At 40.6% G+C, this 27507-nt stretch overlaps 1 protein-coding gene and 1 pseudogene across 2 annotated transcripts; both read right to left on the reverse strand.

Moving 5' to 3' along the window:
• Positions 20973-21364, reverse strand: LOC108636090 (annotated as a pseudogene).
• LOC102182100 (protein MEMO1) lies at positions 22060-23218 on the reverse strand. 2 transcript variants are annotated; one of them, XM_018049082.1, is made up of 2 exons: positions 22766-23055; positions 22307-22622 (listed from the first exon to the last, which is right to left on the reverse strand). In XM_018049082.1, the coding sequence occupies exons 1-2, from the start codon at positions 23053-23055 to the stop codon at positions 22307-22309; spliced, it is 606 nt and encodes a 201-aa protein (XP_017904571.1). The 2 variants fall into 2 exon arrangements, with proteins under 2 accessions (XP_005679800.2, XP_017904571.1); XM_005679743.3 differs by having other exon boundaries at positions 22060-23218.

Raw genomic sequence — 27507 nt, forward strand, 5'->3', positions numbered from 1 at the left:
TAGCAATGGATAATTGAAATAATGTTGTAGTCCCTTTTATAACTACCTAACTACCTGAAATAGATGAATTCTGATCTGAGGAAGATGGGTTCTTTTTTCAGGAATTCAAGTGAAATAGATGACCCAGGTCAAAATACATACAGTCAAGAGTGCAGTGCCTGCCACATAGTTAAGTTCAGTCGCTCAGTCGGGACTGACTCTACGACCCCATGGACTGCAGCACACCAGGCCTCCCCGTCCATCACCAACTCCTGGAGCTTGCTCAGACTCATGTTCGTTGAGTCGGTGATGCCATCCAACCATCTCAACCTCTGTTGTCCCCTTCTCCTCCTGCCCTCAGTCTTTCCCAGCATCAGGGTCTTTTCCAATGAGTCAGTTCTTCGCATCAGGTGGCCAAAGAAGCATCAGCACATAGTAGGTGTTGTAAAATTATAATTGGCTTTACCCAAGCAGTCTTTCTGCTGCAGACATTTCCACCTGCCTCCCTATTGAGATTTCTCTCTTTTCGAGATGTATTTGATTTGGCATATAATCAAGTATAATGTATTATTTGATAATTTTGCTTGGTGGCCCATCATTTAAAGTCATAAAGTCTTAACCTGAACAATAAGTATATTTGTTTCAAAATATCATTTCTCAGAAAATACATCATAACTAAAATTTTGATTATGAAGTAGAGTCTTACAGTTCATATTGTTTAATTGCACTGCACACAAGAATCTCTTCTCCTTAGTTTGTGCAGTTGCTGTAAGTGACTTTTGAAAGTAATATAATTATAACTTGTAATCATAAATGCATTCATAGATTTCATGGAGCAAGCTGAATATGAAACTGTTCGTTTGGAGCCAAATTGATTACCATTTGAAAACAGTAAATGGAGTAGCTGATTAGAATACATTGCAAAGAGTCATGATTTAATTTTTTATCATTTAGAAACCTCTGATGCGATGTGTGTTAAAGGCAGTTTTGAGGGGCACAAGGATTCCATGTTTTCCTGAGCTAAGTGATATGGCTGTGCTGACTCAGCAAAAATGCGCATTTCAAAAATACTTGAAGTAAGTGATACAATGCAACGTCGTGTGATTAAAATCACCACCTGAGTATTAAAAATGTGAGTGCAATTTATAAGTAAGGTTTAAGCTCATTTAAAGCAACACACTGTGAGATCTGGGCAGAAATCCAGCTCTGTGGAGGTTTTCAAGTTTTCATAAGAAAGTACTTGAATGGGTTATATTCACGTTGTGTTCAACCTGCTTTTCTTTTGCTCCACCTTGGAATCTCCACATTGAAGCTAGAGATATTTTTGGAAAACTCACAAGTCTGTCAATCCCCTGCTTAAAGCTCTTTCGTGGTTCCCCGTTGCTTCCACATAAAGCCTTTGCTCAGTATACAGGGCCCTGCTTGATCTGCTACTGCTGATCTGGCAGTCTTATCTCTTAGCAGTTTTCTTACCTTCTATGGCCCCAGACCTGGAGAAGAACTTATAATTTCCTAACCTCTTTTCTCTAGGCACGCAGCCTGGCTATTTCCAGCACATCTGTAAAATCTTGCTTAAGTGTCACTTCATGCGGAAAGATTTTCTTGACCCTCTTCACCAGGGAGCCTAAGAGAAATACCCTATCCACTTGAAGTACCTGTTTTACTCATTTGCTAGCACTGATCAAGCTATATCACAGTTGTTTCTTTCTTTCTTTCTTTAAGAATTGTTTCTCTAATTGTCAATTTCCTCAGTTGAGCACAGGGGCCTGTTGGGAGTATTGTCAGGCTCACAATGAAATCAGATGCATGTACAGTGCCTGGCACACAGAGGGACCCGAAACAAAGTCACTGAATGAAAAATGGATATATTTGTTCAAAGGGAACAGGGTATGAAACAACCATTATCAGCGCCTGGCATTTAGTAGAGAGTGGGTATATGTTCACTCGTTCATCCCGCATCACAGATCAGCACCACAGGGTTCATCGTTAGTCGGCTGTCATTTCCCACTAGTTTACCACGTGTTATTTACAAAGCAGTAAGCTGTTTGACTGTATGGTAACACCTTATAGAGCAATTTTCTTGGAATAAAATAGGCTGGATCTTTGAAACTGTAGCTTCTCATTTCTAGACCTTGGCATCTTATGACTTTTTATGTGCTTCCTTTTGGATCTGGCTGGCTCATTTCAGTTTGGTTCTCAGTGCAGACGGTTTCTCCTTAGAGAGCCTTTCTTGACCACTTACTTCAAATTCCTCCCCTCTCTCCTGTTGCCAGCTGACTGCAGCTATGACATCAAGTGGATTTAGTGTCTTCCATACTTATCACTACATAAACTTATCTTGCTTATGTATGTCTTTTGCTTATTGACTATTACCACCTTACAGGATGAAAGTCTGTGAGGGGACTTACCTGGTGACTTGTCCAGTGGTTAAGACTCTGAGCTTCCACTGCATGGGGTACAGACCTGGTCCCTGGTTGAGGAACTAAGATCCCACATGCTATGAGACATTGCCAAAAAATAAAAACTGATGCAAAAAAATCCATGGTGAACAAACAATAATTTTTAAAAAATGTCTATAAGATCAGGGCCCAGCCTATTGCCCCAGTGCTTTGAACACTAGCTGGCATGTGGTGGGTGAGTCCATGCATGAAGGAACGTTGAAAGAAAGCTTCCTCCGGTGTTACCCCATGGGCCAGTATCCCTCAGAATAATCTCAGCTGCCATTATACAAACAAAGGTTCTCATCTGACAAATATTCAAATGCACATGTGAAGTGATATACTTGATACAATTTGCACATCCTGTGATGACTTTCTATCAAGTCAATAGAACAGATGGCCAATAATTGTTAGTGACTTTCACTGGGGAAGAGAGAAAACGGCCAGATGATCTTGCGTAATCTGGTAATTTTGGAAAGTCCTGTGGCAAAATAATAGTTTCTTTTCTTTAAACAACATGAGTAGGGAGTTCCCTGGTGGTCCAGTGGTTGGCATTCTGTGCTAACAATGCAGAGGGCGTGAGTTCAACCCCTGGTGGGGGAAATAAGATCCCACATGCTATGCAGTGCAGCCAAGAAAACATAAAAACATGAGAAATATGAAAGCTATAATAAATTTTCTAATAAAAATATGCTAATAAAATTAACTTTGGGGGAATACCTAGTCATCTTTTCTTTGATTTTCTTGAGTGGCTTGTGCCCTAAACCCTGAAAGGAGGGCAGTAGTGAAGGGGAAGAGTCTCTCTCTATGGCTGATTTCTTTCTAACTGACATATTGGTTGGTGAGATAGGATTAGAAAGCCATTCATTGGCTTGTAGTAATGCACCCCGGTCTCTGGTGTGTCACAGAGGGTATGCTAGTCCATTTTGCTTCACATGGGTGTTTGGCTAAGATAGCTCTGTAGCTTCAGCCTTTCCCAAGATAGACCCCAAGGTCGAAATTTGGGGAAAGAGTGGGACAAGTATTAGGGAACTTTACTAGTACTATAATGTAGCCAGTGCTGCTGCTGCTGCTAAGTCCCTTCAGTCGTGTCTGACTCTGTGCGACCCCATAGACAGCAGCCCACCAGGCTCCCCCATCCCTGGGATTCTCCAGGCAAGAACACTGGAGTGGGCTGCCATTTCCTTCTCCAATGCATGAAAGTGAAAAGTGAAAATGAAGTCGCACAATCATGTCCAACTCTTTGCAACCCCATGGATTGTAGTCCACCAGGCTCCTCCATCCGTGGGATTTTCCCGGCAAGAGTACTGGAGTGGGGTGCCATCGCCAGTGCTAGAGAGGGCTAAATCCATTCAGCAATTTTTTTTGACCCCCATCTAGTCTCCTTCATTTGTTCTTCAAGTTTATCAGAACCCATAGAGGAAAAGATGAGAGTAGGTTTTCTAGACCCTCCAACACCAATAAATTCATTTCCTTCATGAATGGGAATGTTTCTTTGGTTTCTTAGCAGAAAAAAACTTTAGGAAATATGAGAATTACATGTTACTGCCTTCAAAAAGTATTGGAATGTAATTTCTCTAAGTAAATGAAATATGTGTAATTTAGAAATGACTTTATTTACAATCTGAGGTTGTGATATTTAAATGATACCTATATTCTATAGTATTCATACCATGTAAAATCTGGAGCTAGGCTCAGTGAAAAGCTATATTTGACAAAAGTCAGCAAAGCGTTCATGAACAAACATTTCTGGCTGTCAACTATTAAGTAGTCTACTGTTTCTCTTTATTTTCACTAATTCTGCAATGTGATGGTGGAAAGTGCTTACAATAATTGTTGGGTTTCTATATTTGTTTTAGGAAATTTGCACCTCAAAACATCAAAGTGCTGTTTCATAGGTGGTGTTTCCATAGGTCTAGAAATTTAATAATCATCACTATCATCACTTGACTATAGAAAGACAGAAAGTATAACAAGGTTGTCTCATTATTTTCACTGTAATTTGACCCCACTCCAAACTCCCGCTTCCCTGGTGGCTCAGACCGGTTAAGAATCTGCTTGTAATATGGGAGATTTGGGTTTGATCCCCGGTTTGGGAAGATCCTCTGAAGAAGGAAATGGCAACCCATTCCAATATTGCTGCCTGGAGAATCCCATGGACAGAGGAGCCCGGTGGACTACAATCCATGGGGTTGCAAAGAGTTGGACATGATTGAGGGACTAACATATACACGCTAAGCTCTTTTGCAATCTCATTTGACTGTAATTCCAATTTAAACAAAGGGCCAAAATACTTTGATATCTAAGAATATTACGTAAAAACCTGTTGTAAGTTGACATTAAACTCTTTTTCTGTAAGAAGATATAGACAGTTTTCCCTGAAAGTGTCACTTAACCAATGAAGGGCTACTCCCAGTAGGAGATGGCAAAGGAATAGACTGTGTCAAATGCTACCTTGTTTCAGCAAAAATCTCATCTTTTAAATTTCAAAAATAGGATATACCAAAAGTCATCTTAAATTTTGGAACGTGGAAGCTTTTTAACCCAAATCATAGTATTGATTATTCTAGTTAGGCCTAGGGCATTTCTTATATAGCCTTCAATTCTTACCGTCTTCTGGCTATAATATGCAAGAACACTGATGAATAAAGGGACAGATCTTTGTTTTTCATTTTCCTAGGCTTACCGGATCAGATGTTAAACCTGCCTATTTCGCGATCTAATCAATTTTCTTTGGTTTAACACCAAGACTAATGCCTCCTCTTCTTAGGCTCTTCCAGCTTATTTGAACTTCGCATTTTAGTCGTTCGCATAAAGGCTTTCATGCCAGTTTTATATTTGAAAATGGGTCCCAGCTGCTCTGGCTTTCTTAATCCCTTCCAGAAAGGCGTATGTGACAGCATCTTCCCTAGGGAGGTGGTAGTTCCAAAGCGTTTTCTCTAGGTAGCAAAAGTGCAAAGCCATGCACTATTACCCTGCCTACTTCCTTGGCTGGCTAAGTAGATCAATACATGTTTTATATTTTTTATGAACAGACACAGGAATATAAGAGCAGTGTGTCTCTCTATATTTTATGATTATGGAAAATGTCATTCAGTTGGTATTTTCAAAACTTCTGTTGGGTCCTAGTATGTAGTAAGGATTCAATAAACATTGAATGAATCAACGTGTGAAGAGAGAAAATTATTGAGCAGCCAACATACATAATTCTCTGGAAAAGTTTAAGTATTTCACCATATTTTACTTTTAAAATAAGGTTGAAAGCTCTTAAATATTTGACATATATTTTATCAATCCAGCCAAAGACCTAAACAGTGATGGCTTTGTTTTTTGTCTTCTTTTTATCTTATAACCCTGGCTTTGAACCTGCTTCTTAAGAATATATTATTAAATCATTCACTTTCATGTTTAGAAATTTCTAAACCAAGGAATTCATAGGACAAATTTTTGATTTGAATACATATGTCTATACATGCCATAGAGTAATTTGCTCCAGAATAAAGTTATAATAATGGACTCCATCACTGTATTCTAGATTACATCAGTAATATATATTTCATACTCAGAGTAGATACTTACATTCTTCAAATAAGTGGAGAAAAGATTATCAGTTTGAAATAATGGGATTAACCAGGTCAAAATTGTAGAAAATATGACTGTGAAAGGAATTTATCAAAATGTAGATAAAGGAAGCATCTTGAAACTTTAACTCCGTGTCTGAGACAACAGCAAGTAGGCATTTCGCCAGCGCTAATTTGTCTTTTCTATTGATTCAAGCTTTATTGGACATTTTGTTGTTCAAGGGAGGGTGTAAGGAGAATACAGAATAGTGAAGCCTCATTCCCGATAATGTTATGCCCACGAATCACATCGCATCCTAGCTGCAGCGCTTAGACAAGGCAGAAGCTCAAGCCTCTTTCCCAAGTATCTTAGTAAAAGGTATCTTTCCTTATACATGGAAGTTGAGACTTGTTTTATGTAATTGCTCTTTGGTATAATTACACTTGAAAACTTTAGAATGTACTCTCTATTTTAAATACCTTCCTTCATAACTGAAAAGAATTTTCAAGTCATCATAATCGTAAAACTCAGACATCTTTTCTTCAATGTTTTAAATGAATAAAAGATCATTCTGTCTATCGCTGCTTATTGCTCCTTGTCTATCCCTAAATGCACACTCTGTTTAAGCATATTGTTGAGTGAGGATGAAAAACAGTGCATTATATTTGTGAAGTAAATGCATCAGGATATTGTATGTTCAAAAGAGCAAAAGAAATTTTTGAAGATAAATGGAGTGGTGATCCCATTTTTCATCCTTATTATAGGCTAGCCTTAACAGTCACGGTGTTTCCATGACCATCTGAGCAAGTGATTTACATTCTCCTTCCCTACTTTTCTTTGCCTTGCTTGACATAAATGACATAAAGGGTATTTGTCTAACTCACTGTTCACAGGGGATGGCTTCCTATTTTCTCTGCAATTAGAAACACCAGCTCTTCCTTTTCTTCATCAGTATCATCTACTAGGTGTCAATACAAAGCCTTTAAATATAGTGCTTTGCAGAAGAGGCATTTAGATAGGCAGTTACCAGAGTTAAGAGGGTGGCCCTAGGAACCCCTGTACAAAAATGTACAATTGTTGCTTAATACAGCTATTGACCATGGCTTCATTTTATTTTAGTAAACCTTAGATGATAAGGGAAGATAAGCTGAAATCCTGATGTCTCACCTCACTGTGTGTCTTTCAAATGGATTCAATGAGGGTGGACTGTTAGTGTCACAGAGTGAATAGAACAGCAGGGTGGTATGAAAGCTGGAAAATGCATCCTTAGGGCATCTCGAGGGGACTGAAAATAGGTAATAATACTCCTTCATCAAAAAAGAAAAGGAGTCATATATAAAATTCATAGTATCCAGTTGAGCTATCTATTGTTAATCTAATAATAAATATTATTACATTTATCTTGACTTATAAGTAAATTTTGAATGGATCAACACACAGGTAAAAACTGTTTCAAAGCTATTTATCTATCTTTCTGTAGTAAGATGGAGGGGTGAGTCTGTTTATGTTCTTGCTGGTTGGGTCATTTCAGCGTTGCTTTTTATCTAGTTTATTAGATTTCCACCTTACGAATGGAAGATACTCTCTTGTGGGAAATGAGAAAATGTAGGCTCATCTTTAACCAAACCATGTGGTAGCTGAATAGAACAGCTCTGACTGTTCTATTTTCACCAGGTATTACGTGTAGGTTAAAACTAGGGACAGACAGTATTATGGTTAAATACTCAGGAGTGATGGACAGAAGGGAAAAAGCAATCTGAAATATCACTAATTTACTGTGTTATTATAACAACAGGCTTTTATTTATTTTTTAAAACTTACAATTTTATATTGGAATACAGCTAATTAACAAGCTTCCCAAGTGGCTCAGTGGGTAAAGAATCTACCTGCAGTTCAGGAGACACAGGAGATGTGAGTTCAAACCCTGGGTCAGGAAGATCCCCTGAGAAAGGGTAAGGCAACCCACTCCAGTATTCTTGCCTGGAGAATCCCACGCACAGAGGAGCCTGGCGGGCTGTAGTCCACAGGGCTGCAGAGAGTCAGACACAGCTGAAGCAACTGAGCATATAGCACACAGTCCATTAACAAGGTTGTGATAGATTCAGGTGGACAGCAAAGGGGCTCAGCCATGCATGCACCTGTATCCACTCTCCCCTAAACTCCCCTCCCATCCAGCCTGCCGCACAACACAGCAGAGTTCCCTGGACCCTAGAGCAAGTCCATTTTAAATATAGGAGTGTGTACATGTCCATCCCAAACTTCCTGTCTCTTCCCTCCATTCTTGCTCCACTGGCAACCATAAGTTCATCCTCTAAGTCTATGAATCTGTTTCTGTTTCATAGGTAAGTTCATTTGTATCATTTCTTTTAAGATTGTATGTATAAGGGATGTCATAGGATATTTCTCCTTCTCTGTCTGACTTATTTCACCCAGGGTCATAATCTCTACATCCATCCATGTGGCTGCAGAAGGTATTACTTAACTATTTTTAATGGCTGATAATATTCCACTTTGTGTATGCACCACGCCTTCTTTTTTATCCATTCCTCGGTTGATAAAAACAGGCTTTCAGATGCACACAGTGTTAGAACAAGATCACTTTGTTGAACCCGTTGATTGTACAGAGATTAAGTAAGGGGAACTCACTCAAGTGTGAGTGAGGTTGGCTATTGGAGACAAGGGAGGGAGGGCAGTGCCCTTTACTCAACTCTAGTTTTTTGATGGACAAAAAGATGGGCCGCTGCTATCAGATCATCAACCATCCAGATTTTAAGGTGAAATCTCCCACTGTTTAAATATTGATGACTTGTATAATTCAAACTTTTTGAAACATTAAGCCACACAATGACATACCTGTGGGTTTCCAATTTGCAATCTTTGGGTTAAGACACATGATACAGTCCACAAAATTATCCTTTATGTATAACAACTATAAAATGAAACAGATATTTTGAGCAATTTTAGTTCAATGAACACTTGTTTAGTACCTGCTGAGTGCCTTGCTTTTTATTTGGTGGTATGGTTGATATGGATTAAATAATTTCATCAGATTATGATTTAGTCTGGGAGAAGCAACCAAGTATCCAGGCAACAATCAGAACACATAAATAAATCTATGGCCTCAAGACTTTGAGATGAGTGATTATTTTGCCTGTACTGTAGGAAGAGGCCAGAACAATTCATCAAAATGCTTAGGGATCTTAGGTATGCCATCTTTAATGGTGTAACTGTGAAGGTCTGGTTCACAATATGTATATTGATATACTCATTACACATATCCTGCCACTGTTGATACTAAGGATAGGTCCAGTATTGCTTTTGTACTCCAAACCCACATATTCAACAATCTGGTTTCATCTCACTCAATCATAAAATGGGAATCAGTTTTTTTGACTCCTAAACCTGTTTCATTCTTCTATTGTTTAGGGTGTATCTTACTCAAGTAACAAAAAAATCCAGCTCAAGCTGACTTAAACTGTAAGGAGACCGTTATCTAACATCATGATTGGGGTTGGGGAACTGAGATTATTTGATTCAGCAGCTCAGTGAAGTTGCCAAGGTCCTATTTCTTTTCACTATTTTGTTCTTTCATCCTCATTAGCCCTACTCTCAGATTGGTCTGCCTCTTGTTCCTAAGATGTCTGCAGAAGTTCCAGATATCACATCTAAGCAGTGTTCAGAGGGAAAACACTGTTGAGAGGGAAAAGGGGGCCCTTTCTTCCTTTGTCTCTCTTTTGCGAGAAAGGAGGAACCTTTCATGGAAGGTCTCTAGCACATTTCTCCTTAGGTAAAACAGTCTCAGGTCTACCCTGAATCCAGTTATTAGTGTGTGGAATGAGATTGTCCTAAGAGGCCTCGGCCATGGTTTCTCAACAGGGTGTACCGGTGCTTCAGGCAAGACAGACAATTCACATCTTTGTTTTGTTATCTTGTCTTATGCATCTCAGGATGTTTACCATTCTGGAACACTGAATGAAAAATAGCAGTAACACTTCTCAGTCACTAGGAAAACTCCAAACTTTCCCCATTTCACATTTTTCTAAGACACCCCCCTCCACTACCCTGGGGCAGTGGGGAGTGAGAGGTAGAGGCGAGGCACATGCCCTATTGAGGGCTACTGGCTTGCATTTATCAATCATTTTGAAAGAAGGAATTGGGGGGATTAACCATGAAGAATATGACACTCTCCCTTTCATGTTCCTTTGATATTTCTTTGAAATTCTTTGATACTCAAGTCAGAAACACAAGTGGCGTTCTTCAAACATGCATCCTCTCCACCCACAAGGTCCAATAATGACCAGCCAAATCCACTAACACGTACCTTACCTCAGTCTACTCTGCTTCACCATCTCTGCCATCATCACGGCACAGGCCATCATTACCTCTCACTCAGGCAATTGCTATAACTTCTAACTAATTACATTCCTGCCCCTTGTTCTCCCAACAGCAGCAAACGTCACCTTAAAATATATCCAGTATATGGATACTATGTATGGATAAGGAAATTGTGATACACACATACACATACTCACAGCAATATTATTCAGCTATAAAAAAGCTAGATAATGCTACCATTTATGACTACATGGATGAATCTTGAAAGTATTATGCCGAGTGAAATAAGTCATACAGAGAAAGGCAAATAGTATATGACCTTACTTATATGTGGAACAAAAAACAACAAAACTCAGAAAAAAAGAACAAAAAAAGTGGTTACTAAGGTGGAGGGGAGGGAGAGGGGAATTAGAGCAGGTGGTCAAACTTCCAGTTATAAGATAAATAAGTAACTCGGGATGTAACATACAGCGCAACAACTATAGCTAACACTGCTGTACGACATGGGCTTTCCTGATAGCTCAGTTGGTAAAGAATCCGCCTGCAATGCAGGAGACCCCTATAGCTAACACTGCTGTACGACATGGGCTTTCCTGATAGCTCAGTTGGTAAAGAATCCGCCTGCAATGCAGGAGACCCCTATAGCTAACACTGCTGTACGACATGGGCTTTCCTGATAGCTCAGTTGGTAAAGAATCCGCCTGCAATGCAGGAGACCCCTATAGCTAACACTGCTGTACGACATGGGCTTTCCTGATAGCTCAGTTGGTAAAGAATCCGCCTGCAATGCAGGAGACCCCTATAGCTAACACTGCTGTACGACATGGGCTTTCCTGATAGCTCAGTTGGTAAAGAATCCGCCTGCAATGCAGGAGACCCCTATAGCTAACACTGCTGTACGACATGGGCTTTCCTGATAGCTCAGTTGGTAAAGAATCCGCCTGCAATGCAGGAGACCCCTATAGCTAACACTGCTGTACGACATGGGCTTTCCTGATAGCTCAGTTGGTAAAGAATCCGCCTGCAATGCAGGAGACCCCTATAGCTAACACTGCTGTACGACATGGGCTTTCCTGATAGCTCAGTTGGTAAAGAATCCGCCTGCAATGCAGGAGACCCCTATAGCTAACACTGCTGTACGACATGGGCTTTCCTGATAGCTCAGTTGGTAAAGAATCCGCCTGCAATGCAGGAGACCCCTATAGCTAACACTGCTGTACGACATGGGCTTTCCTGATAGCTCAGTTGGTAAAGAATCCGCCTGCAATGCAGGAGACCCCTATAGCTAACACTGCTGTACGACATGGGCTTTCCTGATAGCTCAGTTGGTAAAGAATCCGCCTGCAATGCAGGAGACCCCTATAGCTAACACTGCTGTACGACATGGGCTTTCCTGATAGCTCAGTTGGTAAAGAATCCGCCTGCAATGCAGGAGACCCCTATAGCTAACACTGCTGTACGACATGGGCTTTCCTGATAGCTCAGTTGGTAAAGAATCCGCCTGCAATGCAGGAGACCCCTATAGCTAACACTGCTGTACGACATGGGCTTTCCTGATAGCTCAGTTGGTAAAGAATCCGCCTGCAATGCAGGAGACCCCTATAGCTAACACTGCTGTACGACATGGGCTTTCCTGATAGCTCAGTTGGTAAAGAATCCGCCTGCAATGCAGGAGACCCCTATAGCTAACACTGCTGTACGACATGGGCTTTCCTGATAGCTCAGTTGGTAAAGAATCCGCCTGCAATGCAGGAGACCCCTATAGCTAACACTGCTGTACGACATGGGCTTTCCTGATAGCTCAGTTGGTAAAGAATCCGCCTGCAATGCAGGAGACCCCTATAGCTAACACTGCTGTACGACATGGGCTTTCCTGATAGCTCAGTTGGTAAAGAATCCGCCTGCAATGCAGGAGACCCCTATAGCTAACACTGCTGTACGACATGGGCTTTCCTGATAGCTCAGTTGGTAAAGAATCCGCCTGCAATGCAGGAGACCCCTATAGCTAACACTGCTGTACGACATGGGCTTTCCTGATAGCTCAGTTGGTAAAGAATCCGCCTGCAATGCAGGAGACCCCTATAGCTAACACTGCTGTACGACATGGGCTTTCCTGATAGCTCAGTTGGTAAAGAATCCGCCTGCAATGCAGGAGACCCCTATAGCTAACACTGCTGTACGACATGGGCTTTCCTGATAGCTCAGTTGGTAAAGAATCCGCCTGCAATGCAGGAGACCCCTATAGCTAACACTGCTGTACGACATGGGCTTTCCTGATAGCTCAGTTGGTAAAGAATCCGCCTGCAATGCAGGAGACCCCTATAGCTAACACTGCTGTACGACATGGGCTTTCCTGATAGCTCAGTTGGTAAAGAATCCGCCTGCAATGCAGGAGACCCCTATAGCTAACACTGCTGTACGACATGGGCTTTCCTGATAGCTCAGTTGGTAAAGAATCCGCCTGCAATGCAGGAGACCCCTATAGCTAACACTGCTGTACGACATGGGCTTTCCTGATAGCTCAGTTGGTAAAGAATCCGCCTGCAATGCAGGAGACCCCTATAGCTAACACTGCTGTACGACATGGGCTTTCCTGATAGCTCAGTTGGTAAAGAATCCGCCTGCAATGCAGGAGACCCCTATAGCTAACACTGCTGTACGACATGGGCTTTCCTGATAGCTCAGTTGGTAAAGAATCCGCCTGCAATGCAGGAGACCCCTATAGCTAACACTGCTGTACGACATGGGCTTTCCTGATAGCTCAGTTGGTAAAGAATCCGCCTGCAATGCAGGAGACCCCTATAGCTAACACTGCTGTACGACATGGGCTTTCCTGATAGCTCAGTTGGTAAAGAATCCGCCTGCAATGCAGGAGACCCCTATAGCTAACACTGCTGTACGACATGGGCTTTCCTGATAGCTCAGTTGGTAAAGAATCCGCCTGCAATGCAGGAGACCCCTATAGCTAACACTGCTGTACGACATGGGCTTTCCTGATAGCTCAGTTGGTAAAGAATCCGCCTGCAATGCAGGAGACCCCTATAGCTAACCTTTTTTTTTTTTTATCCTATAGCTAACACTGCTGTACGACATGGGCTTTCCTGATAGCTCAGTTGGTAAAGAATCTGTCTGCAATGCAGGAGACCCCGGTTCAATTCCTGGGCTGGGAAGATCCCCTGGAGAAGGGATAGGCTAGCCCCTCCAGTATTCTTGGGCTTCCCTTGTGGCTCAGCTGGTAAAGAATCTGCCTGCAGTGTGGGAGACTTGGGTTTGATTCCTGAGTTGGGAAAATCCCCTGAGAAGGGGAAGGCTACCCACTCCAATATTCTGGCCTGGAGAATTCCATGAATGTATAGTCCATGGGGTCACAAGAGTTGGAGCAAGTTGTTAAGAAAGTAGTTAAGTCCTAAGAATTCTCCTCAAAAGAAGGCATTTTTTTCCTTTTCACCATATCCATATAAGATGAATTTTAGCTGAACTTACTGTCTTATATCATGTATGTAAATTAAACCATCATATTTTATGCCTTAAACTTATGCAGTGATATATGCCAACATTTTTTAATTAAAACTGGAAAAATTGTTACCCTATTGATTATATAGATTCCTTTGGAAAATGGGATTCTAAGACTCTCTGCAATGAATGTTCATGGACATTGCATGTCTATAATCCCAGTGTTACTCAAATACAGGGTATAGTTTCATTAGGGCTGTGTGGAAGTCTGTGAATTCGGTTGTTCTGCATAAAAGTGAATTTATTCCATCCTGGAGTCCCACCATTCAGCATGCCATTTTCTCAGCACAAATGTGTACCCTTTTGCAGCCTTTTGTAGACACCTCTGTCCTTTGACTTTAAAGATGATGGAAGGGAGACAGAGCATACGTTCAATTCATAAAAGTCTCCCTAAGGATGTATTAAGTGAAAACTACGTGTCCACATCTGGGCAGGGTCTCGGGGAAGTAATAAGAAATGCTGGCTCTGCCTTCAAAGGGCTTACATTTTGAACAATACCAGATGGTTCATTTGTAAGACAAAACAATCTTTTGTTCACTCGGGAGTAGCTTTTTAATTTGTCTAATTTTTATCACTCTAGTGCTGATGACTTTGTTTACCAGGGCCCACTGTGTTGATGGCTGTCTTGCAGACAGTATCAAAGGGATTTCCCTATTTAATGTTTACTGTTAGTTACAGATGGGTTCCCTGCTTCAGTGAGGCTACTGGGAGCTTTCTTCAAATGGCTCCATTCAGGCATACTCATTTTCTAATTGAAAGATCACGGGAAACTTAGCCTAGAGGAAAGAAGACTGAGAGGGCATGATAGCTGCTGCAAGTATTTTAAAGCCTTTCGTCTGGAAGAAGGATTGAGTAAGAAATGGGGAGACCATACTGAGTGTAAGTTGTGGTTGACATAGGATTCAGTGCTGCCTGGAATGACCTGGAGGACTTTATGGAGGGTCGGGGAGGGAGTAGTACTTCCCAGTGTCCATTTGTAAGAGGACAGTCATGGTTTTCATTCCCCTCTACCCTTGGTTTGGAGTTCATCAGTGTCCTGAGTCTGGCCCCAAGTCCTGGACGTTCTCGCCTTGTGATAAGAGGAGCAGCAGCTCTGCTGTGCGCCCCCCTCTCCTCCTGTTGACCATCCAGGAGTGGTGCTGGGGAGCAGCATATTCTCCAGGGCTGAAGATGATGACGGTACCCCAGAGCATCATGAGCAGAGAATCAGTGTGAGGGCAGAGCAGATGCCTGAGTGGGTAGGCAGCCTCTTCTAAGCCAGGGTGCCGGGTTGGGTCCTCTGGGCTGGCTTGAGCTGGCATCACTGCAGTGTCATCTTGGCCATGGCAGTCCTCCCCATGTCCCCTCCTGTGCCTTAAAGGGATCCCATTACTGGGCTCAGCTGTCTGGCCTCTCTCGGACCCAGAGCATCACCCCATTTCCTTCTTTCTATCTTCCTCCCTGGGTACCGCTATGCCACTCTTAATCTGTTTTTATCTCCTAAGCAGTACTACTCATGTTTCTCTTTCCTAACAATTCTCCTGTTTATTAGAAAAAACACTAGTGACAGAAACCACAGGGAGTAAAGGCTTGTTTATTCTCCCCTTGTAGGAGGGATACTTTTAAGTGTTTTTCTATAGTTACAAGAGTTTTCTGACACTTCAAAAAAATGCAAGCCTTTATCTGGAACCCCTGCTCTCACTGCATGAGGACTTCAGGTGCTTTAGAGGAAAGAACTCATCCCCAAAGAATTTAACTGAGTTTCTAACGGATTGTTAAAGGCAGGAGGACATGACTCTGGAGAATTACACGGGAGGTTAACAAGAAGAATTCTAAGGACCATAATTAAATGAATTAGGCCAGATTCTGTCTCATGGATTGTTCCATGTCTCAGCCTCTACAAACTCATATTTAACTCCTTAAGGATGCCAACCACCATCATAAAAAGAAAGCATAATCAAAGATGTCTAGAGTTGTCCTGTCATCAGCTCTGTAGTCCATGTACAGCTGGCTCGTGAGTCTGAGTTGATCAGGCAGTGCTGAGGATCTAGGCTTAGCTACTCACCGCTGACCTGGCTCATGGGGACCTGGACCACATCCCCCCATCCCCAGTCCCCGGGATCAGATGATTGCAGGGTCTGTTGAGGCCTAGGTGGGTCAGAACTGTTGCAGCACACTGCAATAGTTTCTGACACATTTTATTGGTCAATACAAGCCAAAATGTCAATCCAGCTTCTAGGGATGGGAAAATGTGCTTCTTGGTGGGAAAATGTGCTTCTTGATGGGAAAAGATGCAAATACACATAGCAAAGAGTAAATGGCCACAAGGAGGGAAAAAACTGGATACTTTTATAATTTGCTACAGGGTGTTAGTATCAAGTGCTTTTGCTTATATTATCTTTAGTCACCTTCCCAAACAATTCAGTGAGGTGAGTAGTATGGGTATTATAATTCGTTTTTTTACTGAAGAGCAGACGAAGAACAGTGAGACTGAGAGATTCTCAGTGGATCACAAATGCTGGAAGTGGTGAGAACTCAAATGTATTTTAAAAGCATATAAATAAAGAGATGTTACTGTGATCAAAGGAAGGTTTTCAACACTTTGACCCAGGCAGGCTCATTATCTGCCTTATTAGTTATCTTTTGTGAATTGGGACAATGGAAGGCTGAATGTTTTTCTAAATGTTGTCTAACTTTAAATGTTAAACATAAGGGTGTCAATTCAAATGCAGGAGCTTCTTAGGGTCCAGTTAGTGTGGGGATATTGTAAATTCTTTCAAGATCTTTGACCAATCCACTTTATTTCTAACTGAAATAGAGGTTTTTTTTTTTCTTTTTTTGCAATCTTCTCTCTTGAGCTGTGTGAACAAAACACTTGAAAACACCCGCTCAATATGCTGTTCCTAAGCTGTATCATTCTGCTAAACACTGGCGAGGAAGTTTCAACAGAGCAGAAGGGAAGAAAGTCTCTGTATCTTTTATTTCCCTTAGGTGCAGGTGAATTCTATCCACAGATACTTATTCTTTAGATTTGCTTTCATATGTAATAATTATACTCTTTGGACAGCTCTCAACAATTCCATGACATATGATTTTACAAAAGTGAAAATTTCTAATGAAATGAATCCTAAATTCTCATTTCTAGATTCTTGACATCTTCTTAATTATCAAGAGGACACAGAAATGTCATAAACCGGCCCAAGTTTTAGAACTTACTCCCAAATTGAAGTTCTGCCTTTAGAAAATGCATTCATTTTTGAGTAATTGAAAGAGACACATGTACCCCAATGTTCATCGCAGCACTGTTTATAATAGCCAGGACATGGAAACAACCTAGATGTCCATCAGCAGATGAATGGATAAGAAAGCTGTGGTACATATACACAATGGAGTATTACTCAGCCGTTAAAAAGAATTCATTTGAATCAGTTCTGATGAGATGGATGAAACTGGAGCCAATTATACAGAGTGAAGTAAGCCAGAAAGAAAAACACCAATACAGTATACTAACACATATATATGGAATTTAGGAAGATGGCAATGACGACCCTGTATGCAAGACAGGAAAAAAGACACAGATGTGTATACCGGACTTTTGGACTCAGAGGGAGAGTGAGAGGGTGGGATGATTTGGGAGAATGGGAATTCTAACATGTATACTGTCATGTAAGAATTGAATCGCCAGTCCATGTCTGACGTAGGGTGCAGCTTGCTTGGGGCTGGTGCATGGGGATGACCCAGAGAGATGTTGTGGGGAGGGAGGTGGGAGGGGGGTTCATGTTTGGGAACGCATGTAAGAATTAAAGATTTTAAAATTTAAAAAAAATAAAAAATTAAAAAAAAATAAATGAAACTATTTAATTTATATGAAGTCTTTTTATACACTTATTGATACACATCAAAACTCTAATTGAAAGGCAAATGTACCAAAGTTAATATTTCAAAACATTTTCAGTTGATGCATTTTTTTTATTAATCACCATATTTGAGGCATGATACAGGGGTATCACTCAATTTTCACAAATACCTCTTTGAGGGGAACATTATCTTAATTTTATAAAACAGAAAAGTGGACTCAGAAAAGATACATATATGTTAGGGTAAGCTAGGAAATGATCAAGTCTTGGACTGAAATTCTGATTTCCTTGAATCCCAGAATCCTGTCTACAACTAAGAGAAGGCAAGGTCCTCTGAGAATGAGATACAAGTTGAGGGAAGTAAGGGCAGGGAAAAGATATTGAAACTGAGATTGAAGAGTCAAAGTCACATGTATTTTTTTTTAATTTTAAAGAATACTTTATTAGTTTCTGTAATCAAACCCAAATAGATAAGACCTTACATATTTAATACAGTGACATTTCTAGACCAATATGGCTGTTAATTTTTGTACAATGCCAACACAACACAATACAACTGGGATACTTTTTCCAAAGTTGACAACACAGATGAAGTTTCCAAAAATTCAAATTATGTATATATATCACTCTGTATTCTGTCTAATTTTAAAAAGGCATAATCTGAGTTTTAGCAGCATATTTCCTTTGCCCCAACAAGCCTGCTTTAGGAAAGAAAAATTCTGTCTTGAAGTGTTCCTAATATAATATCTATGTTTACAATTCCCATCCACTTCTTTCCTACATGATTATCCAGATCCAAAGGCAGCTAGCTAAAGAAGGGATGAAGAAAATCATTACATGTTTGGAATTTAGCTGGTAAAACACCACAAGTAAGGGCATGATACTATCTGAACAGGTTCAGGTAAGATGTGGTTCAGTTAAACCCAGAGAGCAATACCCTCAGGACTCCGCAGAGCCTGGATACCACGGGAAATGCCACACAATGGGCTTCTGGCTCACTTGTAGCAAGCACAGTGCCGACTCAAGCTGGTATCTCCAATTTCTTTGCTGCCCCCCAAAAAAGTGCAGGTGAGCGTAGATAGTGTGTAACTGTGATAATAATTTAGCTCTCCTATTCATCTAATCCACTTAGGAGAATATAATACAATCAGAGTAATTCAGGGTTTTGAGGCAAACAAGTCTGAGTCGCTTTCTTGGTCTGGCAAGTATTGTATTGATCTTATGACCCCAGAATTTAACTCCCAAAGACTGAATCCTACCAAGTTGCTTTTTGGTACTCACCGGCAAGAGCAGACAAAATGTAAGCTAGATCACTGTTTAACATTAGTTTTTTAACTTGCTGTATCTTAAAAAGAAATACTAAGTCTTATCAGACTTTAACACAATACCCAGTTCAAAAAAAATTTCCTAAATAGTCCCTGGGATTTATCAAGTGGAATGTGACCTAGATTGTATTTAATGCCAACCAAACACTCATACTCATGATTTCACAGCAGCTTTCCTTGCAGAGAAAACTGTGGATTATGTGTCTGTTCTAGTCAAGTAGGAATCAGTGGAATACTTTTCTTCTGATTGTAGTCTTGGACTGCAAACCTCAAGCTGGGATGTCAGCTTCAGCAAGTTCTTTAGAAGAGTCCACATTTAGCAAGTTGGAGGGAGAGAGAACACAGGTGACAGGAACGTAATTATTTTGCTCTTTTCCTTGCTTACAAACTTCCTGCTCAGAATCTAAAAGGCAGGTCCACCATCAGGATGCTGAGAAAAGCAGAGTATTTTAGGTAGGCATCTGAGAGCTTATCTTATGCAAGACTATTCCCAGGTTGGCAACTAAAAACTCTAAAAAGTATGAGAAGGGACAAGGTTGCAGAAAATGAACCTTGCCTTAATGAAGTGGACAGGTTCAGTATTTATTTGCAACCACTTCAAAGAGAGATTTCACATGCCGTGTACAATCCAGAGTGAATCTTTGACAGCCTCTTTCCTATATGTACTCTGTTCTGAAAAATCACTGATACTTATAAGGGAATGAGTACATGTGCTTACATTACTCTGAAAATCTGGGACTGTGCAGTGGCCAGAAATATGAGTTGGCAGAATTAGAGGGCCAGTAACATAGGAAAAAATATTAAAATGTATAGCAATATTAATTATCTTTTAATATGCCTCATCAAGTGTTCACAAAATACGTCTAACCAAGATCTTCCTTTCTCAAATAATATAATCCTTTCACAAAATATATAAACAGCTACTAGTTAGGGGGGCTGCATTTTAAAATATATGTGCTCTTACGCATACTAAGTTGCTAGAGCTGAAATGCTTTCAGATACAAGTCAGATAATGTCCCTATACATTTACTATCTAATTAGTGCACATTTTAAAATATATCTTTTAAGCAATCTTATTCATCAATGGCACCCCACTCCAGGACTCTTGCCTGGAAAATCCCATGGACGGAGGAGCCCGGTAGGCTGCAGTCCATGGGGTCGCTAAGTCGGACATGACTGAACAACTTCACTTTCACTTTTCACTTTCATGCATTGGAGAAGGAAATGGCAACCCACTCCAATGTTCTTGCCTGGAGAATCCCGGGGATGGGGGAGCCTGGTGGGCTGCCGTCTATGGGGTCGCACAGAGTCGGACACGACTGAAGTGACTTAGCAGCATTCATTAGGTGAAACTTGCCCCTTGAAGAGATAAAGAAGCATATATTTTTAAAAATAGCAATTCTTTTCATCCCTATAACTTGGTTCTGATCACAGACTATAATCAACTGTGATTTCTGGACACATCACGAGGGGCTTGGAGGATTTATGGGGGTAAGAATTTCCATCACCAAATGGAGGCTAGAACATCTAATTTTTTTCTACAGTTATGACAAAGCACTGGAATAGTGATATTTGATTCTGCAGCAAAGACCTTCAGTCCTTTGTCAAGCAACATTGCTATTTTTCTTTCTGATCAAAATATTCTAATAGCCTGGCAGATTAATTTCAAGGATTAGCACCTAGGTAGTTTGAGCAATCCTGACATCGACTACAAACCAGGGCACATCCAGTATTTTCTCTCTGATGGTGCCACCCGCTTATCACTCAGTCATTCAGGAAGCACACCGGGAACAGGTGACAGGTCCTCTGGGTAAAGTGAGGCAACTGCAGGTAATTCTGAAAATAAGAAAAAACCCACCACAGTCCTGATTTGGTTTAAAGCAATCATGTAATCCCATTAGACTCAAGTCTTCCCCAAACACCTTTTCCATGACAAGCAAAGTTACTGATAATGTATGTGGCTTCTGCCACAGTGACGCATTAGATTAGAAGCTGTGTGCTGAGTACCACCGGGGACTCTGAAATGCATCTTCACCCTCTTCCTCTTGTCTTTGCTCAGGTTCTGCCTTTGATGCCAGCTGTGATTTCAGGCCTAAGAATGAAAGGACTGTATTGCTCTCCTTAGATTCCAAAGAATTGTCATAATCTCCACAGTATTGGTCATCATTAAACATCTGGGGTGGCAGAGGGTTGCCCTGAGCAGGTTTCTGCTCCGGGGGGATGTTCTTATGCATCCACTGCCTCTGCGCTTCTGACATTGGGATGTCCACCTCCTCAGCCTCTATCTTGCAGCTTCTAGAAATCTAACTACATTCTGCTGTTTCTTCTTTATCGCCACGAAGCCCGAGGAGGAGGAGATGAACACACGGATGACCATCCTCTCACCGGGTAGGGACGGACCTTCTGCCCTCGCGGGCTCCGGGCTGGCAGGGACGTGAATGCAGAACTCGGCGGGTGCCACCGCTGCCCTGCAGAGCGCTCGGGTCTGGGGAGATGGCAGGGGTCTGGAGCCCTCCCGCCCCCTCTGCCAAAGCCACAGTATTTGAGGGTCAACCTCATGAGGAACATGAAGCATCCACTCTACAGTGGAAGAACCTGTAGTAAATGATACTCCATGGACGTGGTAAATAGGAAATCAGCATGACTTTCTGTTTCTCCTCTGCAATAGAATTGCCTCTCACATTTTTCTGTATATGCCAACTACTTAGTCCTTTTAAGAATCTCTTCAATAAGGGATTTTAAGTCCTTTTTATTTTTTTATTTTTATTTTTTATTTTTTTTTGGAGTTGTGTAGCCCTTTATTAGCAACTAAAATAGAAGGTATCTGTTGTACAATATGGGTAGTAATTGACTATAACTGGAGAATTTTATATTCTAATACAGATCATTTATAAACGCAACTTCTTTATTAAAAAGCTTCCACCCTTTTTGTTTGTGTACAATTTGCAAAACTATTCTGAAAGCAGAGTATATGTGCACAAGTCTGCAAAGAGTGCAAATTAGGATATGGTAAATGCTTCACAAGTTACTTTCAAAAAACTGACTGCCACAACTGTGCCTTTACATTGCCTATTTTTTTTTTTTGATCAAAATATTTTGATGCCAGCGTTCCTTCCACTGCTCTAAACTGTAAAGCATTTTTTTTAATGAGTTGAAATTAAGGAAGGACTATACCTACTAGAAAAGAAGAGAAGAAAGTTCTATTAGTTTGAGGTTTCAGAATCCCCCCAACCCAGGACCAGTATCTTGGTAAGGGTTAGGCTGGGACCCTGGACAGAGTATGAGTATGTGCAGATGGCATTCCTGAGGATTCAGAGCTTCAGTGAACCGTGAGTGCTCCAGCTGCATCACTCACTGAACTGTCTTGCCAGTCTCTACCCTGGCTGGACTGGGCATAATTCAAAAAGGGAAAGCTCACATTCATTCCATTCTTCTGCAGCTCTGTGATAGCATTTAATAACACCCCAGTGGGATGTCTTCCACATATAGTATTATGGTATTTCTTCAAGTAATTGCTAAAAGATACAGGATCTAATTGTTCTATAATACTCATACCCATTTTATCTAGATGTTCAATGGATCTATAAATCTCCCCCTGGGATTCATCATAGTAACTGTAACGGAACCTTTGACCCCAATGGCAGAAATCAGGAGAAACCACAAAGAGATTACTATGATCCGCTAGGTATTTACTGAAGAGTTTTCCGAATTCCTGTTCTTTTGACTCACTCAGAGCTCCAACCAATACAGGAATAATGGTAAACTCATCCTTATGGCTTTCCATGGCTTTAGCTGTATAAGGCAAATGCATTTCAATACTGTGTTCATCTTCATCTGTCTGCAGAGACATGCGTTCAAACATTCCTGTCTTCCATAGTTCTCCGTAAATCTTTTGGTCAATACGAAGGTCATACAGAGGTGTTCTATATATATCCACACTGGAAAGTGCACATCGAGAGAGGGGCACATGATGAGAAGGCCCAAGGATGAAAATTCTCCGGGTGATAGATGGATCCACTTGTTTGTAAGCATGAGCAGCACAAGACCCACAGGACGTAGACCCTGCATGGGGCGCGATAATGGCTCTAGCAGGTCTTTCTGTAGACTGTGCTTGTGAAAGCCAACCTTCTAGCTGGGCGTTCAGCTGCGGTCCTGAGGCTGTGTGCCAGCTCCCGGCGTGGCTGGCTTCCCGGCAGACCACTCGGTTGGCCATCTTGGTGCCTGTGCTGCTCGCCACTCTAATGGGTCCTGCCCCTTTAAGTCCTTTTTAAAAAGGCATATTTTCTCTGCCTGCATATGTATTGTTTCTTACCTTTTTAAAAAAAAAAAAATTCAAATTTTCTTCTACTGCTTGTTTTATTTCCTACAATGATCTAGATTCCTATCCAAATTCCTTCCTGATTGCTGTTAATTTAAGTTGGTATTATAAACCTAAACTTTTGGTTTCTGGGTTAGATTTTTCTGGAAGAATATTTGGGTGGTTGGTGTATTTTCTGAGTTCTTCCACACCGGATATTGTATTTTAATTGACATCACACATTAATGAAAACTTTGCCAAATACGGAATTCTGGCACCATTACCTTTTAATTTGTAATGGTAAAGATACTCTTACATAGTGTTCTATGATTGAGTGTCATTGAAAGAAATCTGTATGCAACTTGATTTTACTCCATTTTGAGCCATCTGACTCAATTATACCAAGTGTGATTTTGTTAATCAGATTTTCCTAGAACATGAAGCACATTGTGAATTTTCAGACTCAGGTCTTTCTTCCTTTTATAACTTTTTATTTTTATGATGCAAAATTTATATAGAGTGAAATGCAAAAATCTGTTGCTAAACATTTGGATTGTTATCAGTTTGGGCTATTATGAACTAAACTTCTATGAACATTCTTATGCAAGTTGTCTGTGGACATACGTTTTTATTTCTCTGGGGAAAATATGCGGGCAGTAAAGTTGGTGAATTTTTTAACCCTATAAAAAACTGTCAAACTATTTTCTGAAATAGTTGTACCATTTTACACCCCTGTCAGAAATGTATGAAGATTCTAGTTGTCTCACATCCTCTATTTGGTATTGTCAGTATTATATTATCCATTATGATATGTGATATGTAGTTTGATTTTATTTTGCATTTCCCTAATTTATGATGGTATTGCACAAAATTCTCTTTCTTATTGCCATCTGTGTATCTCATTTGTGAGTTGTCTAAATCTTTTGCTCAATTTTATTGTAACAGAAGCAGAAGATATTAAGAATAGGTGCAAGAATACACAGAAGAACTGTACAAAAAAGATCTTCACAACCCAGATAATCACAATGGTGTGATCATTCATCTAGAGCCAGACATCCTGGAATGTGAAGTCAAGCGGCCCTTAGAAACCATCATTATGAACAAAGATAGTGGAGATGATGGAATGCCAGTTGAGCTATTTCAAATCCTGAAAGATGATGCTGTGAAAGTGCGGCACTCAATATGCCAGCAAATTTGGAAAACTCAGCAGTGGCCACAGGATTGGAAAAGGTCAGTTTTCACTCCAATCCCAAAGAAAGGCAATGCCAAAGAATGCTCAAACTACTGCACAATTGCACTCATCTCACATGCTAGTAAAGTAATGCTCAAAATTCTCCAAGCCAGGCTTCAGCAATACGTGAACCATGAACTTCCAGATGTTCAAGTTGGTTTTAGAAAAGGCAGAGGAACCAGAGATCAAATTGCCAACATCTGCTGGACCATGGAAAAAGCAAGAGAGTTCCAGAAAAACATCTATTTCTGCTTTATTGACTATGCCAAAGTCTTTGACTGTGTGGATCACAATAAACTGTGGAAAATTCTGAAAGAGATGGGAATACCAGACCACCTGACCTGCCTCATGAGAAACCTATATGCAGGTCAGGAAGCAACAGATAGAACTGGACATGGAACAACTGACTGGTTCCAAACAGGAAAAGGAGTACATCAAGGCTGTATATTGTCACCCTGCTTATTTAACTTATATGCAGAATACGTTATGAGAAACGCTGGGCTGGAAGAAGCACAAGCTGGAATCAAGATTGCTGGGAGAAATAGCAATAACCTCAGATATGCAGACACCACCACCCTTATGTCAGAAAGTGAAGAGGAACTCAAAGCCTCTTGATGAAAGTGAAAGAGGAGAGTGAAAAAGTTGGCTTAAAGCTCAACATTCACAAAATGAAGATCATGGCATCTGGTCCCATCACTTCCTGGGAAATAGATGGGAAAACAGTGGAAACAGTGTCAGACTTTATTTTTTGGGCTCCAAAATCATTGTAGATGGTGATTGCAGCCATGAAATTAAAAGATGCTTACTCCTTGGAAGGAAAGTTATGACTAACCTAGATAACATACTAAAAAGCAGAGATATTACTTTGCCCACAAAAGTCTGTCTAGTCAAGGCTATGATTTTTCCAGTGGTCGTGTATGGATGTGAGAGTTGGATTGTGAAGAAAGCTGAGTGCTGAAGAATTGATGCTTTTCAATTGTAGTGTTGGAGAAGACTCTCGAGAGTCCCTTGAACTGCAGGGAGATCCAACCAGTCCATCCTAAAGGAGACCAGTCCTGGGTGTTCATTGGAAGGACTGATGCTGGAGCTGAAACTCCAATACTTTGGCCACATCATGCAAAGAGTTGACTCATTGGAAAAGACTCTGATGCTGGAAGGCATTGGGGGCAGGAGGAGAAGGGGATAGCAGAGGATGAGATGGCTGGATGGCATCACTGGCTCAATGCACATGGGTTTGGGTGAACTCCGGAAGGTGGTGTTAGACAAGGAGGCCTGGCGTGCTGCGATTCATGGGGTCACAAAGAGTCAGACATGACTGAGCGACTGAACTGAACTGAACTGATTGTATCATATGTTTTTATTTTGAATTGTAGGAATTTCTTATATATTCTGTATACACAAACTTTGTTATATATTAGTTATTGTTGTTCAGTCACTATGTTGTGTCTGACTCTTTGTGACCCTGTGGACTGAAGCACGCTGACCTCTGTCCTCCACTGTCTTCTGGAGTTTGCTCAAATTCATGTCCATTAAGTTGGTGATGCTATCTAACCACCTCATCCTCTGAGAATATTTCCCAGTCTGTGGCTTGCCTATTCATTTACTTAATGATGTCTTTGATGAACAATGGTTCTACATTTTGATAAGTTCTAATTTTTCAATTTTTTCTTTTCTGGTTATTGCTTTGTAAAAAAATTATATGCTTATTTCAACTATTCTTGTGAGAATATTCTTCTGTGTTTCCTTTTAGAAGCCTTATCATTTTAATTTATAAATTTGGGCTCATAATCTATTCTGAATTAATTTTTTGTATGGTATGGCACACAAAGATCAAGATTCTTTATATGAATATCCGATTATTTATTCACATTGTTTGGAAGAGACTTTCCTTCCCCCTACTGAAGTGATTTTTCGCCTTTGTCAGAAGTCTTTAGGACATATGGGAGTGAGTCTATTCCGTACTTCTCAGACTGTCCCAAAACACTTTCTATCTTTACTCCAATACAATAGGAAGTCTTGTAACCAGATAGGGTTAATCCTCAATTTGTTTCTTTTTCAACAGTTTTGGTTGTTTTTTTTTTTTTTAAGGAGGGGCTTAGATTTTTCATCTATGAATATTAGAAATAGTTTGTCAATTTCACAGAGAAGTAGGTCTTTCTTATATGAGCAAAGGTTTCTGCTATTATTACTTTATTTTGTTTCTTTCTTTCTGGAATTCTGGAATTCCGATGAACCAAAGGTTTAGAACACTGGGATCTCTCTCTCTCACTTATTTTCTCTCATAATTTAAATTTTTAAAGGCTTTCATGGGAGTTCTGAGTGTATTTCTCATTTTTATCTAACAGTGACTTGATTTTCTGTTCTTAACTGCCTTTCTGTGGCTTTACTTTAGTGACTCTGCTTTCATTTTCAGTGAGCTTTTAGCCTTAGATCTGTCTCTCTCACTACACTGTCAATTCAGTGGTCCCTTGAATCTTACTATACATGGGTTAGACATTTTCTAAAGGCTTATTTGATGGACTCACCAGGTAAAGCATCTGCCTGCAATGTAGGAGACACAGGAGACATGGGTTCAATCCCTGGGTTGGGAAGATCCCCTGGAGAGGGCATGGCAACCCACTCCAGTATTCTTGCCTGGAGAATCTCATAGACAGCAGGGCCTGGTGGGCTATAGTCCATATGGTCACAAAGATTTGGACATGACTGAGCTCCTAGGCATGTAAAGGCTTATTCAACTCCAGGAGTAGGTTAGTAAGTCAATATACAAGGTAGCCAACTACTTCCTCGAAGGAAGGAAGATGTCTTTACTGTTTCATTTCCTTTCTTCACCTGGCACATGGTATGCTCAAAAAATACCTGCTGAGTCAATGGCTGTGCCATTATTCTAAGTGCTTCCCTTCACTTATATACCCTTAACATTTTAGATCTCATGATATTTTCAGTTTTCTTTTACTCCCAGAAGGTTGCCTGTGCTTGCCAATCTTTGTAGGAG

Source organism: Capra hircus, chromosome 5, assembly GCF_001704415.2.
Source record: "Capra hircus breed San Clemente chromosome 5, ASM170441v1, whole genome shotgun sequence".
Classification (NCBI taxonomy): Eukaryota; Metazoa; Chordata; class Mammalia; order Artiodactyla; family Bovidae; genus Capra; species Capra hircus.